General features: G+C 57.3%; 7 protein-coding genes across 7 annotated transcripts; 2 read left to right on the top strand and 5 right to left on the bottom strand.

Annotated features, from left to right (window-relative positions):
• Positions 1-439: 439 nt before the first annotated feature.
• On the top strand, positions 440-1,171 carry BKCO1_300080 (ham1 family protein; the record flags this gene model as incomplete). The annotated part of the gene is made up of 3 exons (XM_020274244.1): positions 440-613; positions 691-764; positions 859-1,171. 3 exons carry the CDS (start codon positions 440-442, stop codon positions 1,169-1,171), a joined length of 561 nt encoding a protein of 186 aa, XP_020134634.1.
• A 246-nt stretch (positions 1,172-1,417) lies between these two features.
• On the bottom strand, positions 1,418-2,149 carry BKCO1_300079 (pos9-activating factor fap7; the record flags this gene model as incomplete). The annotated part of the gene is made up of 2 exons (XM_020274242.1): positions 1,418-1,819; positions 1,955-2,149. 2 exons carry the CDS (start codon positions 2,147-2,149, stop codon positions 1,418-1,420), a joined length of 597 nt encoding a protein of 198 aa, XP_020134492.1.
• An 817-nt stretch (positions 2,150-2,966) lies between these two features.
• Positions 2,967-5,060, bottom strand: BKCO1_300078 (glucose-6-phosphate 1-dehydrogenase; the record flags this gene model as incomplete). The annotated part of the gene is made up of 7 exons (XM_020274241.1): positions 2,967-3,076; positions 3,133-3,789; positions 3,840-3,924; positions 3,977-4,174; positions 4,232-4,576; positions 4,632-4,803; positions 5,017-5,060. The coding sequence occupies 7 exons, from the start codon at positions 5,058-5,060 to the stop codon at positions 2,967-2,969; spliced, it is 1,611 nt and encodes a 536-aa protein (XP_020134491.1).
• A 1,406-nt stretch (positions 5,061-6,466) lies between these two features.
• BKCO1_300077 (abhydrolase domain-containing protein) lies at positions 6,467-9,438 on the bottom strand (the record flags this gene model as incomplete). Its single annotated transcript, XM_020274240.1, has 8 exons — positions 6,467-6,498; positions 6,864-7,528; positions 7,593-7,850; positions 7,913-8,203; positions 8,371-8,606; positions 8,823-8,951; positions 9,153-9,292; positions 9,384-9,438. 8 exons carry the CDS (start codon positions 9,436-9,438, stop codon positions 6,467-6,469), a joined length of 1,806 nt encoding a protein of 601 aa, XP_020134484.1.
• Positions 9,439-10,954: 1,516 nt separating this feature from the next.
• BKCO1_300076 (wings apart-like protein) lies at positions 10,955-14,032 on the bottom strand (the record flags this gene model as incomplete). The annotated part of the gene is made up of 1 exon (XM_020274239.1): positions 10,955-14,032. The coding sequence occupies one exon, from the start codon at positions 14,030-14,032 to the stop codon at positions 10,955-10,957; it is 3,078 nt and encodes a 1,025-aa protein (XP_020134483.1).
• Positions 14,033-14,791: 759 nt separating this feature from the next.
• On the top strand, positions 14,792-15,688 carry BKCO1_300075 (uracil phosphoribosyltransferase; the record flags this gene model as incomplete). Its single annotated transcript, XM_020274238.1, has 4 exons — positions 14,792-14,946; positions 15,001-15,359; positions 15,416-15,587; positions 15,637-15,688. 4 exons carry the CDS (start codon positions 14,792-14,794, stop codon positions 15,686-15,688), a joined length of 738 nt encoding a protein of 245 aa, XP_020134486.1.
• An 810-nt stretch (positions 15,689-16,498) lies between these two features.
• On the bottom strand, positions 16,499-17,111 carry BKCO1_300074 (transcription elongation factor; the record flags this gene model as incomplete). Its single annotated transcript, XM_020274237.1, has 4 exons — positions 16,499-16,707; positions 16,775-16,913; positions 17,011-17,055; positions 17,109-17,111. The coding sequence occupies 4 exons, from the start codon at positions 17,109-17,111 to the stop codon at positions 16,499-16,501; spliced, it is 396 nt and encodes a 131-aa protein (XP_020134485.1).
• Positions 17,112-17,287: the final 176 nt, after the last annotated feature.

The following is a 17,287-nucleotide window of genomic DNA, read 5'->3' as shown; positions in this document are numbered from 1 at the left end:
GGTTTGTTGTTGCCGGTGTCTGCCACCGGTGCCGAAAGCGGTGACCGCCTAAGTAGCGAGCGGGCTGAACAAGCGAAGCGGCGGCTCTCAATGCGCAAGAGGCACCATGCTCCGGCTTCCTCAGCTACGCGGAATAAGAGCGCGATTGCCTAATCACCAATGTAGCGCAGCTGGACGGGGGGTGGATCGAGGGCGAAGAATGAGGAGTCACAGCGAGACGGTGGTGTGGTGGCTTGGATGCGGCACGAACATCGACTTTCCTCAGCCCTCCAGGCTGTGTCTGTGCTCACATATATTTAAACCTCCACGTCCTGCACCAAACTTGCATCCTCATCAGCAGCAACCGCACCACAGACACAACAACAAAACTTGGAACGCCGCCTCGTGTTCTCACAACCGAGTCCGTTGGCTTTCTCGAAAACAGCAAATTCCACTCACAATGGCCCCAAAGGAGCTCAACTTCATCACCGGCAACGCCAACAAGCTCCTCGAGGTCAAAGCCATCTTGGCCGACAGCGGCGTCGAGCTGCGCAGCCAGAGCGTTGACCTGGTTGAGATTCAGGGCACCGTCGAGGAGGTGACACTCGACAAGGCCAAGCGAGCTGCCGAGCACGTACGTATCTCTCTCATTGCTCGTCCCAGCCGCCCACTCATTCCTTGAATGCAATAAACTTACGACCCATGCTACAGGTCGGCGGCCCCGTCCTTGTTGAGGATACCTGCCTCTGCTTCAAGGCCATGAATGACCTTCCAGGGCCGTACATGTAAGATTTTACCTGCATCAACCCCAGAACGCCCCCTCTCACATATCCCCGTACCAATTCCCACAGCTCTGACTTTGTCTCCCTGTCCCCTCAGCAAATGGTTCATGCAGTCCATCGGCGTGCAGAACCTCCACAAGATGCTTGACGGCTTCGAGGACAAGTCGGCGCAGGCCGTCTGCACCTTCGCCTACTGCGAGGGCCCCGGCAGCGAGCCCATCCTCTTCCAGGGCCGGACGGATGGCAAGATCGTGCCGTCGCGCGGCCCCACCAACTTCGGCTGGGATTCTACCTTTGAGTACGAGGGCCAAACGTACGCCGAGATGCCCAAGGTCGAGAAGAACAAGATCTCGCACCGCGGCAAGGCTCTCGAGAAGCTGAAGGAGTGGCTGAAGACCAACGTCGACTGAGAGGAAACGAAGAGTTCAGGGAGGAGAAAGAAGAGAGAGGGCAGACCATGATGCTGCCGCTATGGGAGAAATTCTTTTGTCTATCCAGAGTCATAAAAAAAAACGCCACCCAAGAACTATCCCTTTACCCATATCAGTAGATAACCCCAAGTCCCACAAGCCGATAGACGGGTATATGCAGAATGCCACTTTTCCCAACCACCATCACGTCAAAAGCAAAAAGCAAAGCGAGTGTGAATTCCTTCATCACTCGTCCACCTCCCCCTCGTCCTCCTCTTCCTCCCCACCCAACCCACTCACCCCCTCCACCCCATTCTTGTGCTCTTCCTTCCACTGCCTCACCCACGCCTCGATGCGGTCGCAATTCGCCTCGACCTCGTCCGCCGAGTCGCTGCGCAGCTCGACGACGATCTCCTCGTCGAAGGCGTCGCGCGCCTCGTCCAGCAGCACCTGCATAATCTCGGCGTCCATGTTCTCCTCCAGCTTCTTGTCGCCGTAGCCGCGCGCCTTCAGCCGGTCGTACAGCAGCGTGCCGTCGGCGCGGACCACCACCACCAGGTCGATCCAGCTGCGCGGGAACAGGTCGCACGCGTGCCAGTCGATGATGTTGCCGCCCTTGAGCACGTCCGGCTCGATCGCGTCGAGGAGCTGTTTGGAGGTAACAGGGTCAGCAAAAAAAAAATAAGAAACCAAGAATGACCAGCCATTGTTAGAAAAAAAATTAAAGCATATAGTCTCGAAGAGGAGAGAGACAGAGAGGGAGGGGAGAGAGAGAAAATATACCTTATCCTCGTCCACGATCCAGCTCCCCAACTCCTCGTCCTTGCCATCGTAGCAATCCCGCTCCTTGGCCACCTGGTTGATTGCCAGGTGCTTTAGCTCCCCCGCGCAGTTTTGCGCCAGCAGCTCCGCGTGCGTCGTCTTGCCCACGCCCGGCGTGCCGGTGATGATGATGTTCGGACTCGTGCGCTTGACCATGATTTCTCTTTCTTTCCCGTTTTGTTCCTTTTTTTCGGTTTTCCCTTTCCTTTTCTTTTCCGTGCCCTTTTAGTCGTGCGATGTGGTTGGAGATGAGGGTTTTTTATTCGTTATCGTCGTGGTAAGTAAGGTATAACTAGGTAGTCGTCGGACCTCCGTCGGGAAAGGGTTCGCTCGCGTGAGAGGGGATTGCGCGTGCCTTGAATCGAGTGAGTGGCGATATAGCTGAGCAATTGGTAGGTGCAAGGCGCCGGGACGAGGAAGCGCGAGAGTGAGTGCAGGAAAAAGCGTTGCTGCGGCGGAAGCTGGTGGTGCACTTGGCGGCGGGCGCCGGAAATTTTGGAGAGAGAGCGGGAGAGACCAGAATCCAGCCGCGCACTCGGCCCGAGCGAGCTTTTTAGCATGACGGCATACCCTAGCTAGGTTGCACTAAAACATGCAGCTCGGTAGGGCACCCTGAGGGATAATCTACACCATCAGTGAAATCACTTATCACATCCAAACTGTCGGATTCAGGATTCATCAGAAAAGAATTCATTGCCAGGCTGTCATGGACTCCATTACATGCTCTTTCACATGTCCGAGCAGGGTAAATACCGCCCTTAAGAAAAACTGAAAAGCGCAAAAAGCCAAAACGACCAAACAAGACCCTGTGCATTCCCCAAAAGTTCGTCGTTCTGACGGTCTCCCTGATTCTCCGGTCGGGACTGAATGAACTGTTCGGGCGCCGTACATTTGGTTGCTCTATTGGTATTTTTTTCATTGAACCAAAAACGAAAGCCAGATTTCATTTATGTAATTCCCAGCAACCAGTCGCTTAGAGCTTGTTCTGGTCGCCCGTCAGCGGCCACTGGTAGCCGGCAGCGTCGCTGAACTTGTAGCCGTACGAAGAGGTGAAGTCGTCGAGAACGGCAGGACCACGGGAGCCTACAAGTAGAATTAGCAAAGTGATGGAACGCATCGAGAGCATCGAACGGGCTCACCGTAGGGGTACTCCATGGGGATAATCTCCTTGTTGTCGTCCAGGTAGTGCAGCAGAGGGGTGAAGATCCTCCAGCTTGCGTCGAGCTCATCGTCACGGACAAAGTTGGAGTGGTCACCCTTTAGGGCATCGAGGATTAGCGACTCGTAGGCCTCGGGGATCTTGAGGTCGGAGAAGCGGCGACGGTAGGTCAGGTCGAGCTCGGTAACGACCGTCTGCATGCTGAGGCCGGGGAGCTTGGAGTTCATCTTGATGTACACACTCTCGTTGGGCTGGACACGGATGACCAGCTCGTTACGAGGGATGTCCTTGAAGATACCCGACGTGACATCCTTGAACTGGATGCGGACCTCCGTCTTCTGCTCGTTGAGAGCCTTACCCGCCTTCAGGATGAAGGGAACGCCATCCCATCTCTCGTTCTTGATGTAGGCAACCATCGAGGCGAAAGTGGGGCAGCGAGACTCCTTGGGAACGGTGTCGTCCTCCTTGTAGCCAGGCTTGCTGCCGTCGAGCGACTTGCCGTACTGGCCAATGATGACGTTCTTGGGCTCGATCGAGGGCATGGCGCGCAGCACACGGACCTTCTCATCACGGATGTCCTCGGCAGAGAAGGAGATGGGGCGCTCCATGGTCAGCAGGGTCAGCACCTGCAACAAGTCTTTGTCAAAGTTAGCTGATGCATCGAGCTACACGAGTCACAACACCCACGGTTCTGCATGACATCGCGGATGATGCCGAACTCGTCGAAGTAGCCGCCGCGGCCCTCGGTGCCGAAAGGCTCCTTGAAAGAGATCTAGTGCGAAGTCAGCAGCTGAAGGGCTCTCGCAAATCCAACCTCGCCGTACCTGGACGTTGTCGATGTGGTTCCTGTTCCAGGTAGCGCCGAAGAATTCGTTACCAAACCGAAGGATGAGGATGTTCTTGACCATCTCCTTGCCCAGGTAGTGGTCGATACGGAAGAGCTCCTCCTCCTTCCAGTCGGGCGCCAGCGCGCGCTGGAGCTCACGAGAGCTTCCGAGGTCCTTACCGAAAGGCTTCTCCACCTGTTTCCGCTGTCAGCCTAGCCCCTAACTCCACATCCCGGCAGTGGTGCCACTCACGATGACGCGGGCAATGCCGCTCTTGGGGTAGCAGTTGCGCTTCAGGTGCTGCGAGACGGTGATGAAGACACTGGGGGGCAGGGCCATGTAGAAGACGCGGTGCGTCTCCTTCCTGCCCTTCTCCAAGCCCTCGAGGTGGCCCCTCAGATTAATGAACGATTCGTCCTGGTCGTACTGGCCGGAAACGTAGCTGCAGAACTTGCAGAACTCTTCCAGCTGCTCCTCCATCTCCTTGGTGGGCGTCTTGATGTACGACTTGACGCGCTTGAGGTACTCCTCGTGGTCCATCTTCGTCCGCGCATATCCGACGATCTTGACATTGGCGGGAAGGAAGTTGTTGCGGAACTGCCAAGCCTGTCAGGCCTTCTGCTGGGCTGCACTACAGCTGCGTTACACTTACGAGTCCGAAGAGCGCGGGGAACTGCGTGGCGGGGGAAACAAGGTCAGCAATCGATCGGCGGGAACCTGCAGATGGCCCGAGGGCCGGAGCGGGACCTACAGTCTTCTTCTTGGCGAGGTCGCCAGAAGCTCCGAGGACGACGACGATGGTGTTGTCCTTGAGCTCGATGGTGCTGGCGGTCGCGCGGTTAGCCCTCTTAGCTCCGCAACAGCTCCCAATGCGAGACCGTCTCGCGCGCCCGTCGCGCCCGACAGCCGCCAATGCGTTGAGAAAACCACTTGGGATTCCATGGGCAGCTGCGCCTGCGACGCGATGGGGCGGGGGAGCGAGGCGCCGTCGGATCGGGTGGCGGGCGCAGGGCGGAAATCGAGGGGCAGCTACTCACCCAGCGTTGGCCTCGACATCAGGCTGGATCAGCGTGTCGGCCATTGCGTCTGTTGGAAGCGGGGTTCGGCAGGAGTGTTGTAGGGGGGAAAAGGGCGATTCGAGGGGGGGAGATGAGTGGACGGGAGGCAGACGCAAAAAGTCCGGGCAGAAAGGTCGACGGAGAGGGCGGGCGTGGGTGGATAGAAGTCGTTGAGATCCTGGTGGGGTTGATTTTAGTGAGCGGCGGGCGGACGCTTCGGAGCAGTGACGTTTGCTGCGGCGGGCGGCGCTTCCTCGCTCGCGCAACAGTGCTCCCAGCCCGTCGCACGACTGAGGCAGCGGGGACCAGAAGATCCGAAGGAAATTTTAGCACAATCACAGGATCGGCGCCAATGCTACGTGTGGATTGCGACAGCTGGATGGACGACGGCGCTTCCCAGCCCTCGCCCGCCTCGCGGGCTCTCGTCAATAAATGCGTGCCCCCCGATGACCGGACGCCATGGTTTTAGCCGTCGTGCATCAGTCATCGCCCCCTCAAAGAAATTGCGTCCGTTAACTCCAAAACTCCGCCCGCCGCTTTCTCAGCGACCCACCCGTCGTCAATGCCACGTCCGCCTCGGCCGGTGTAGGCCGTAGCGTGCCGCCTGCCCAAGCTGCAGTCCCCGCCAGCGTCGGCAGGGTGGGTGGTGGCCTTGGGTGCTTCCAAACACCGCTGCTTTCGGTGCTCCGCGGGGCGCCGTCCAGGCCCCTCTCGAAGAAGCCCAGGCGTCCTGACGTGCTGACCACGGCGGCTCCATGCGCTGACAGAGCGCAGCCGCCCCGGTGGGCGACGAGCTATTGGCATGCTGCCGGATCCCCTCCTGCTCGGCATGCCGCACGCGTGCATGTTCCGCAGCGAGCACCGACGCTGCATGGCACCCTGCCCTGTGAAAGCTTGCCTGGGTCTCACCCACCCGCGCGGTGACGTCGGGCCAGCAGCGACAAGCTCTGGGAGCTAGGACGCCTACTTTGCAAGGCTCAAGCCACACCGTATGTGAAGCGACGCCGAGCCTGGTCCGCCGATAAAACTTTCTTATCTGATCTCCCGCGCCGCCGGCTCGCCTCCCTACGTAGTATACACAGTACACCATTCGCCGAAGGCCGTGGTGGTGCGGGCACGCAGGGCCATTCGAGGAATTTCTCATGATTGCTCGGGTTGTCTATTCCGGTCCACCTTCTATGCGCAGTCTATCTAATAATGTATTATACGAGTCGTACAAAGTCTTCGCTCGGCGGATTAGTCAATGGCCAGGGCGATTAGAAGAGATCCATCCAGTCTCCACGTGCACCCTCTGATCTGCTCGCAAGCTCCGAAGCGTCCCCGACCTGTCGTCATGGGGCACCAGCGACATCGCCCTCGTCGCTGCGCGCAACGTGCTGCAATTTTTTTTTCCCCTTCGCACCTTCGGGGCCCGCGGAAACAAAGGTTCTTACTCTTGATCCTGCAGGAACTCGAGGACAGCTGTCGCGACGTCAGCATATTCGGCTGAGCAGGAAGGTAGCGCCCGTGCGGAAAAGCTGTTGCTTTGCTTTTCCGCCGTCCGGTATTCAGGGGGTTCGTCCGCGGCCCCAAAAGCCGGTATTTTTCAATCCGGATCGGGATGCGCAGATCGCGCGCCTTGACATCAAACAGTGGCTCCTGCGCGGCTGACTGGCCTCACGAATGCCTCATCCCTTCCGCGAACGCACTGCCCGCAGGACAAGGATCGACGAGTCGATTGTGACGAGGGCGCATGCCATTGATCGGCCTGGCGATGCGGGAAGAGCGATCACGGAAGACAGGACTCAAAGAATGTGTAAGGGAAGATAGGAAAAGATCTCACATACCTTGCCTGAAACCCTCAGGGTTCTCAGAAACGACCCAATGGCCGGATTCCACGTCCTTCATCTTGAACAGCGGGAAGAACCTGCCGATGATGGGGATGGTCTCGTCGGGGACGTAGTGGCTCTTGGTGCCGCGGATAAACAGCGTCGGCTTGCTGAAGCGCGTCTCGTCGGGGTTGGTGAAGGGGAAATCGGCCATGTTGTCGAGCGCGTTGGCGAGGTAGCCGACGGGAATCTTGAACTGCAGGTGGTCGTTGCCCGGGGCGCGCACCAGGTTCGACAGCAGGAACATGCGCACTCCAATGTCCTCAACAAACGGCTTCAAAATGGCGTCGGCGTCGCTCTGCTTCTTGGGCCGGGCGGCGTCCACCTTCTTCATGCCCTTCATGTACTGCGCAAAGTCGCTCTTGAGCGCCGCATCTACGGGTGCGTTGTCCACCGGGATCAGGTCGCGGACCAGCTCCGGCCGGCGCAGGGCCACGGCCATGACAGTCTTCGCGCCCATCGAGTGCCCGATCAGCGTGGAGCCGCTCAGCCGGTGGTGCTCGATGAAGCCCTCCATGTCCTCTGCAAGCGCCGTGTAGTCGTGGCGGGGGTCATGCGGCGAGTCGCCATGGTTGCGCAGGTCGACGGCGTAGATGGGGCGGTTCAAATCGCGGGACAGCTGCCTGCGCAATCGCGTAAGCGCAAGAGATCTTGGAGTCGTCAGAGGGCGGGCAAAAGAGACCGTACTTACTTATGCTCCTGTTATTTCTCTTGGAGCCGAACAAGCCGTGCAGAATAATAATCGGAGCATTTTCAGAGACAGTCGTCGAGGACCCTTGCGACTTGGGCGGCTCGTGCAAGTCGTAGGAGAGGTCCAGGCGGGCGAGCGGGCGCGAGGTGCTGAATGGCCTGATGGTTGCGTGACGCGCCAGCCTGAGCGGCGCAGCAGCTCGTGTAGTGAACATGGCGAGTGGTTGCTGACAATGCTTCTTCCGCGATGCGAGCCTTTGCCGCAACCCCGGCCAAGTTTTTAGAAGCGCGGATATTAGTAATATGACGGGACGAACGCTTTGCCGGGAAAATCGTTTGGCCGGCAGAACGGGTGCATGGCGGTTGAATGGGATGCAGGGTGTGAAGGCGGGTGAGTCGCCATGTTCCAGCCCTTTTCCAGCCCTTTTCCACCGACCTGGACGGCGTCGAGGTGAGACAAGGCGACTCCGACAGTGCGGACGGTGGCTTGCGAGTTGCGACGCTGAAGTTCTCGAAGCCAGGATGGAGCTGAAAGTCGCCGTTCTAGCCAATGTTGAACTATCCACGCAAAAGACCAGATGTCCCCAATCCCTGTCCTCCCAACGCCTCTAGGTACTTTGCAACGAATCCAACAAGTGAAAGCCCGCCCGCTTACTCCCGTCACGTGCAGGACCCAAAGCCTTCTCCGCCGGTGACTCAAAAAATTCCCCAGGATTCTCAACGCCAACAATCAATCAAGCATCCAGCCCCGCTCTGTTCCCCTCTGTCTACTTACATCACTGTGCACTTGCCGCCGGCGGGTGCCTCGCCGGGGTTTTGGCTCTTCTCGATCTCGCCGATCATGTGGTCAAACGCTCTGGACACGTTCTCGTTGTAGCGCGCGCTGGCCTCGGTCCACGCGCACTTGAACTCCTCGGCAAGCGCCTTGCCCTGCTCGGCCGTGACCTGGCGCTGTTCCGGGCGCAAGTCGCTTTTGTTGCCGACAATGACTAGCGGAACCCATTCCGTGCCCTGTGTTCCAGAAGGTTGCAGCGTTAACATGTGTTCTCTCTGCCACCTGCTGCCCGATTTACCGGTCGCCCTGCACTCTCCCCTGTCCGGCATCACACCTGGTCACTTCTGACTCGTGGAGGGGGGTGAGACAACGGAGACCGGGAAGTTTGAGCAGCGGGCCAGCGAGCGGTGGCGTTTGGGCGTCCAAGGATGGCCTGTTGGGGCATAGCTTACCAGGTGGTTGAGGATCTTGTCGCGGATGATGCGGGCCATCTCGAACGTCTGCTTGGAAGCGACCGAATAGACAATCATGTAGCCGTGGATGCCGATGAAATGCTTCGAGTTCAGGATGCTGTACTCATCCTGCAGGGCAGAAACGCTCGCTCGTCAGCCATTTTGTCCTTTGACACCAGCGAAGCAGGGGCATTGTTTCTCCAAGCCACAGCGCTTCCCGTTCTCCTGGGCGTGGGTGGACAGCTGCTCCTGCTCGACGTCTCACTCGGCCAAGCGGCTTCCGTGTGAACCCCTCTTGCCGCCGCACCCTCTCGGCGAGTAGAGACGTACCTGGCCGGCCGTGTCGATGATCTCGCAGGCATAGTCCTGGCTCTTGTAGCGGATAACCTTGCTAAACGTGTTCTCGATGGTGGGATAGTAGCTCTCGACGAAGTGGCCGTCTACGAATTGGACGGTGAGGGAGGATTTGCCTGCGGGAGCCGGAGCAAGGCGGTGGTCAGCGAGGGCTGTGCCGGCTGCGGGGCGCAGAGGGGAGAGCGAAAGGGGAGCGGGACGGTGTACCGACAGAGCGGCTGCCGACAATTGCAATCTTGCGCTGTTTCGGAGGCGCAGGCATCTTCGCACGCGGGCGGGGTTTGTCGTAGGCGAGGTGGACGAAGGAATAATCCAGGGTACTAGAAAAGAGCTCGCAAGGAAGGGGGGAGAGGAAGGATACGTCAATTCGAGGGGATCCGGGCGTGGAGGGTGTTTGGGACTGGCGCGCAGCAGCTTAGCAAGTCAGGCGGTGACGACGACAGCAGGACCAGCCTATGATGGCACAGCGGGCAGACGGGAAAGCTGCAAGCTGGCAACTGGCAGACTCTCGCAGGCGCAAGGCAAAAGAAAGAAAAGGTGGAAGCTGCAACCCTACGATGGCAGCCTGTCGTCTTTTACCTAAGAGGCTGCCCGTTCCACAATTGATCGAGTAATGGAAACAAGCCACACCATTCGTCCGGCTGCCTCCAGTGCGCTCCCGCGACGCTGCCAAGCCGCGCCTGTACGTGAGATGTGAGCTGCCGTTGCTCCAGCCCGCGTTCTGCAAGGGCAGCTTGTGCGACCGCAGCCTTGACGAGCACAAAGGTCGAGTTTGAATCGTGACGCAATATCCGCAGGGCTGGACCGCCGGACCCCGAGTCTTTGCGTCGTCTGCCCCATGCTTCGAGGCCGCGGAGGTGCCCGCGTCACATCAGGTGGCATGCCACCCAGATGCCGCAGCATCTCACAGTCCTCCTACATTTAGCTATTGGAAAAGGTAATTTCAAACGATGCATGTTGCGGAGTAGTTTTCTCTTTTTTTTTTCAAGAAAAAAAAGAGAGAAAAGAGGCACGTGCTGTGGAAGCATTCATCCGGTGGGGAGAGATCAGCCAAATATATCCGTCCGGATCAATGCTTTCACCATCTCTGTGCAGCTTTATAACCATGCCATGTAATTGAAGCCGCGCGCCGCCTTTTCCATGACTGCAATCGACCCTGCCCTTGTAACCCCCCGTCTCAGCACTTGAAATGATGGCTGTGCTGCAGTACACTGAGAGTCAGAAGAACATAAAGTTGCCTTCACTGGCGCAGCGACCACCTTTACGGCTCCACCACTCAGGCATATTCCGATAGCCACGGCTGGCGGATCTACCGCCATCTATGTGGGAAAGAGGTCCCGACGGTTGGAGAAAGGCACGGATGCTGCATTGGCTGCTTTAACCGAGAGATCCACACCCAACTGAAGCCTGGGCCCCGACAGATCCGAAAGGCAAGGCACTGGGGTTATCTAGATCAACGAGTGTGATGGTCTATCTGCAGCCTTGACCATTTTTCTTCCAAGGGGGAGAATACTACCTAGTGGTGCCTCCAAGATGTATGACGCTGCATGTCTCAGCCCACATCAAGCCGCCAAACATGCAACCGCAAAGATGGCTGCTCTTCCTCTCCAAGTCATTATTCAGGGTATCGGGTATCTCGAATTTCCTCCCATAAGCCACCGCCACCGTTCATCATCCAACGGAACACTCAAAACGCTCTTGAACACAATGACCGCTCACTATAGGAGGGATTTCCCAAGTGGGCCAGTCCGGTTGATTCTTCGTTTTGTTGTCGAATCTTAGGTTTGCCGTCCTTGAAGCCTGTCGATCACTCCCTGCAGCCTTGCCGTGTAGTTTGCCCAGACCTCTCTGCCCTCTTCGCCATCAAATGCTTCTTTGTCAACCTTTTGATGGACGAAGATGAATTCTTCGACGGCGTGGATCAGCACATCCAAGCGCTGATGCGGTAGTCTGGCGCGGACTTTCTCTCTGACTGCCCAGTTCTGGCAAAGATTCCCAAGCAGAACAGCGAGGTAGCCGTACGCAACGCTGGATTGGGATTCTTCCATCGAGTCTGCTTGAGCAGCTCGCTCCATGCCCTCAAGAAAAGCCCGCACGAGGGAATTAAGCAGGTCGTCGCCATCTCTCATGGAAGCCACTCGTGCCTCATTGCTGAATTCGGCGAGATTGATCATTGCGCCAAGTGTGAGGATGAGACGGTCCAAAGTCCTGATGTGCTCTTCTTCATCCAATGGGTCCCCCAAAGCACGACACCTGTTGTCTATCGAGCGCAACAGGTTCTGTATGAGCGTTGGCCGAGCAAATACGTTGCAGACTTCAGGGTTGTTGTTTGTCAGGTTCAACGTGAGACGAAGACTGAGTGCTTCCAACTGGTCGGTCAATGACGATCCCGTGCTGATGACTGCATCAATGGAACTTGCAAGCTGGCCCATGGATGCGTCGGCATCCGTAGAGGAGTTGGTCCAGGCTGACGCATTCAGAGAGCCAGATTCTAGGATTGACAGTGTGAGCTCCAGCAGCGCAGCGTCCGAAGTCGAGGCAGATCCTGAAGCCAGCTTGTGCGCTGGCTCCTTGGAGATGGCCGCCACGTCTGCAAAAGCCCGGAAGCCAAGGATATCCTCAGAGTTCCCGCTTTCCCTTAGCCTGCGCACTACAGATTCCAAGCTCTTCAGTGCGACAGCTCGTGGGGAGACGACATCGAGTTGTTCTTCGGGCCAGATACTCTTCACCACCTGCGACCGGAAATCACCCAGCATGCCTTGCGCGACCTTGGACATGTTGGTGCGACGTTCTCTTGCGATTTTTGTTATGTCGGAATCATACTTGAGCAATCCAGCTAGCGTCCTCAGACATCCAGCACTGTACATGGCAGCAACAGACGTCTTTGGTGCTTCGGCCAACACCATGAACTTCATCGCACAAGCAACGAAGAACCCAAGAATAGGATCCGTCGTTGTACCACAAAAGTGGAAAAGTCGGCTGTCCAGGCTGTGATCGACCATGCGACTAACATAAGACTTATCGGTCAATTTCGCGCACAACTCCATCAGAGCACTGCGTCTCCGCGACAGAGAGTTCACTTTCTTCTCCTCAATGTCATCGAGAAGATTTTCGATGTCGTCCACGACACGTCGCGCAGTTCCTGCAGCCCGGAGTTCATGAATGTTCCGCATACCGCTGGTACCGTCTTCGAGTTCATCCAGGTCAGCCTGAGCTGGTGCTCTACGCGATGGACCGAGATTCTCAAAGCTAGGAAGCCCTAGCAGTAGCTCATCCTCGAGACTACTCTCGTTAAGATATGATCTTGTGCGAGCGTAGGTAAGCTTTGGACCTGCGTTGCCTGGAACTGATGGTTGAGATGATGTGGCTTCTTGAGAAAAGCTTGAGTTTGGTCCAGTACATTGGGAGCTTCTTGAAGATAGGCCAGCAGGAGCTCGGTTGTGACTGCTCTTCTCAACTTTGGGGAAAGTTGTCTCATCGGTATCGGTCATGGATTCATCTTCATCACTCTCTTCTGAATCTGTATCTTGTTTCAACGTGTCTATTAGACGTCGTCGCCTGTTACCAGACGTGTGTGTCATGTCGGAGCTAGATCGTTGCAGCATGGTTTTTCGGGATTTGACAGATTGAACTATTTTGAGTTCATTGAGGTTGAGAGCACTCGGGCTCCCTGCTACAGCGTCGTCCTCATCCAGAAGTTTGCTCCACGCCTTGTGTTGTCGCGGGGTCACTGTTCCAAAGGGTGATTTTGATGTCCTGCCGGGCGGCGTCGCTGGTGTCGGTGCTTCATCGTCTTCTTCTTCATCATCGCTTGGCAAGTCAGGTGATGGCGGAGATTGGAGTGACTCGGCAGGGCTGGAGGGTTTGGTCTCTGGCGAGGGCAGCATTTTTTGTAGCAGCGTTGGTGCAGACTTCCCTTTTTGAACTGAAACTCTGGAAACCATGGGGTTTGACTCGCTCCGTCGTGCTCTTGCTAATCTGATTGCCTGAGTTGCAGACGTTGCAGACGTCGCAGACGTTTTGAGTGCGTCTGTCTGGCTTGTCGGAGCATTTTCTAACTCATTCTTCTGCAGACGTGCGGTCCGTATCCCCATTACGACGGTTGTAGGTCGCGCTTTCTTTGCTGGCTTGGTATTATCCTTCTGAGACGGGCCAGCCAATTCGTCTGTGGATGAGCCGGTAGCAGGATGCTTGAGTTCTGGCCGTTGATGACCTGCCGTCTGCACGCTCTTGATGGACTTGTTAGGCCGCTCGTTGACGGCAGCCACTGCATTAATGTCATCCTCCGATGTTTCAACCAGGTCGAGAGACCTTTTGCCCGAGGGTTGCTTCGCCATTTCTGGTCGTGTACCGCGTATCAAAACAACGGGGTCACGGCGCACCACTTGGTTTCCACTTGTGGATGCCTTTTTCCCAACAGGCTTCTCTGCATGCCTGCTTACGGACGGACTTCGTTCCCGGAAGACTTTCTTGGCCTCTGCGGCTGCAACCTCTTTGTGTAGCTGTTCAGACGCAGAATCCTCGGAAGACACGTTCCCAGCCTTCGCTACAGTCTGCGGCGCAGTCTTCCTGGTCGGGAGTTTCTTTGCCGCAGGTTTCGAGGGCCGAGAAAGATCTTCGTCGGAAGAGGGCATGTCGAATATGGACATGGAGTCAGCCTTCGCCTTTTCCGGGGCATCTCTAGCGGGCGCGACATCCTGGCGCGACGAGATGTTGTATTCCCTGCTTGCGGTCCACGAGGGTTTTGACAGACGCGGCTTCTCGGGTGACGGCGCTTCGTTGAAGAGCTTAAAGCCCGTGTTGCGCGACGCTTTGCCGTAGGTTGCAGCCTTCTTCCGCCGTTGTGGGAAGTCCATTGTTTACCGGAAGTGAGAGGCAGCGGCCTCGCAGGCTGGAGCGGCTTCGAAAACGCAAGCGTTCAGCATGCGCATGTCATTGCAGAGCCCAGAGGGAATGGCGACAGCAGGCGGGCCAATGGTGCCGCAGATGAGTTGGTGGTGGTATTTCCGGAGCCGAAGGCAGGTGCGTGTGAGTCGAGTCAGAGTGACAGCGTGGTGCGAGGTTTCCGGGAAGCACGCGAGCAGCTGGAAGCCAGAGCAATCGGGCACGAGTGGAAGGTGTGGGGCGACAGGCGGAAGGTGCAGCGGGTCGGAGGTGTGCAGTGTCGCGATGCGCGCGGCGAGGGTTGATGCTGCAGCAGGCTTGTTGACGCGCCTGCGGCGATGCGACCGCTGAGCACCGACGCACAAGGACGCTCTTCCGCGCCGCAGAACGGGCCCGCCCGCCGCACACCGCCCGCCGCATGCGGCCTAGACCCTGTGCCCTTGCCGCCAATCGCTTCCTCAGTGGGGTTGCGCATCCCACGGGGAGGGTATCGTCCTAGGAGCTCGCCGACGGCCATCTAATGCATCTGCGGCAGACCTGAGCACGAGGGCAGTATCGCGAGCTCCCGCTATATACTTCCCCTGGGCGCCGCCATTTCCTGGATCCTCCCACTTCTCCATTCCGCTCACAACCCCCTCCCCCCGCTAAGCTTGCAAGCCTGTCCGCATTGAAACAACGAATCCGCCTTCCTTCAGCCCTACCAAAGCTTTTACAGCTGCAGCAAGCACACAATGCCTTCCTCCCAAGCTGAACAGGCGCCCTCCAAATGCATGGGTCCCGACTACCGCCCGGCCACGGAGAAGCCGACCGCCACCGTCTCTACCCAGGTGTCACACGATAACATTCACATCCTGTCGCAGACGCCTCAGCTCATTGCCCTTCTAACGTGCGTCCGCCCGCCACCTTGAATGCCATGACAGCCTTTGACACGCGCGCACAGTATGATCCGGGATAAGAACACCGACCGCGCCAACTTCATCTTCTACTCCAACCGTATCATTCGCCTCCTGGTCGAAGAGGGCTTGAACCACCTGCCCGTCCAGGAGCACACCATCACCACGCCCCTCGGCACGCAATACTCGGGTGTGCAGTTCGAGGGCAAGATATGCGGCGTGTCCATCATGCGCGCCGGCGAGTCCATGGAGCAGGGTCTCCGCGACTGCTGCCGTTCCGTGCGGATAGGCAAGATCCTGATCCAGCGCGATGAGGAGACTGCCAAGCCCAAGCTTTTCTACGACAAGCTGCCCGAGGACATTGCGGACCGCTGGGTGCTCTTGTTGGACCCCATGCTCGCCACTGGTAGGTTCAGGACCGTCTATGAAGAGTGACAATGAAAGCTGACCAAGCAAAACTAGGCGGTTCGGCCCTCATGGCTGTGGATGTCTTGAAGTCTCGTGGTGTGCCCGAGGATCGCATCCTCTTCCTGAACCTCATTGCCAGCCCCGAGGGCGCCGCAAACTTTGCGCAGCAGTTCCCCAAGGTCCGCGTCATCACCGCTTTTGTCGACCAGGGACTGAACGAGAAGAAGTGAGCCTCCTACGTTGTGGTCTGATAAGTCGAGCTAACATACTTCTAGCTACATCGTCCCTGGACTCGGTGATTTTGGTGACCGATTCTATACTATGTAAATGTATACTAGAACCTGGCGGATGGCATCCATGCGCCGCTTGTTTAAGTTTTGGGATAGGCGTTCGATAGCATCGACGGACCGACTTCACTTGAAGATATAATCTCAGGACGGATCCGGTCGCATCTGCACGATAAGCACGATCTAAGAATATAGTGCAACGCGGAATGAAGAAAAAACGTGCAATGGAATGCAATCAGCTGGTTGCATGGATTTGGAGCCTAGAAGCCTAGACGGTACGCTGGAGCAACGCATACGCCAACATCAGCGTGACCATGGAATGATCCGAATTGTGAGACGGAGTATGAGATTTCGGGAAAGGGGCGATTATGGCGTACAAACACATCTTGACTGTGCAAAATTTTGACCTCGGTCTGTGGCTCATTACATAAACAGAACCTGAGATGTATCTTCAACAGGACTTTGGATTGTGTAGGACTTTGTGCTGTCTGATCACCGGGCAACGCAAATGGAACTTTGAGCTCGAGACATTATTTTTTTTGCTCGTTTCAGAAATTCGCAGATTCTCTTGCCAAACTCGGCTTTTCAATGCGGAATCTGCTGGACGCCTCTTGGGCGCATATCAGTGATGGCTCCATGTGCCGAGATTGATCAAATAGCGCCAGTGAGGCTACGCTCAAGTTCCTCCTGGGTCACCAGACGCCTGAACTCCGTCTTTGCCAGCCAGACCGTCCTTTTAAAGCCTGCTCCGTGCATATATCGAGCTTTCCCCTCAGGGGATGCATGCGCCCCGCAACCGTTGTTACCGCGCCACTCTTTCGAAAGAAACCACTCCATCGCCCAACCATGCTCAATCATCGTCGGCGAAGTCGCCCTCTGCATCGGCGTCATCATCGTCGATGAAGTCGTCTCTTTCACGGCGAGCGCCGCCAGATTGTCCTCGTTGCAGCGATCCGGGTTCGCGGAAGGGTTTGCTACTGGCGGCGTTGGCTTCGCCATCGGCGACGGCGTCGCAGGCGTCAACCCAGTCGTAATACACGTCGACGGCGGCGGACAAGGCTGCGAAAGGAAAAATCATCACCGTCAGAGCGATGGTCAAACAATACTCATGGTGCGCACGGCCTACCGTTGATATTGCACTGGAACGACACGCCGCACACCTTGCACGAAAGGTGGCCGATGGCGGCCTTCTTGTCGAGCTTCACGAGGACGGAGTTCTCATGGTTGCAGAAGAGGCACTGGAACGTGGTCGCCAACGACTCTTTCTGCGAACGCACGGCGCGTTAGCGTTGCTGGTGGTGGTGCATGGCGGCGCGGCGCATGCGGTGCGGCGCTGCAGCGCGGGCGGCAGGCTGCGTTTACCTTCTTCGGCTGGGAGGGCTTCTTGGCCGCCTTCTTGCGCTTGCCCTGAGGTTTCGGTGAGCAGCGGACGCGACGGGGGAGCGCGGGCCTTATCATACCATATCTGCAGGGTGGGTGTGGTGGTTGTCGATAGGGCGATGTTGGAGTTCTGGCGTGTCAAAGGGCTTTCGCGCGACAGTACGTCAGCCGTAGCCTGTCATTCTTAGCTCCATTATCGCGACAGGGGTCCGCGCCGACGCCCGCCCTCCGCCCGCCTTCAGTCCCGCCCTTTGGCCGC

Source organism: Diplodia corticola, assembly GCF_001883845.1.
Source record: "Diplodia corticola strain CBS 112549 chromosome Unknown scaffold3, whole genome shotgun sequence".
NCBI lineage: Eukaryota > Fungi > Ascomycota > Dothideomycetes > Botryosphaeriales > Botryosphaeriaceae > Diplodia > Diplodia corticola.
Note: the sequence above shows the minus strand (reverse complement) of the source record. Positions and strands in the feature narration are given on the sequence as shown.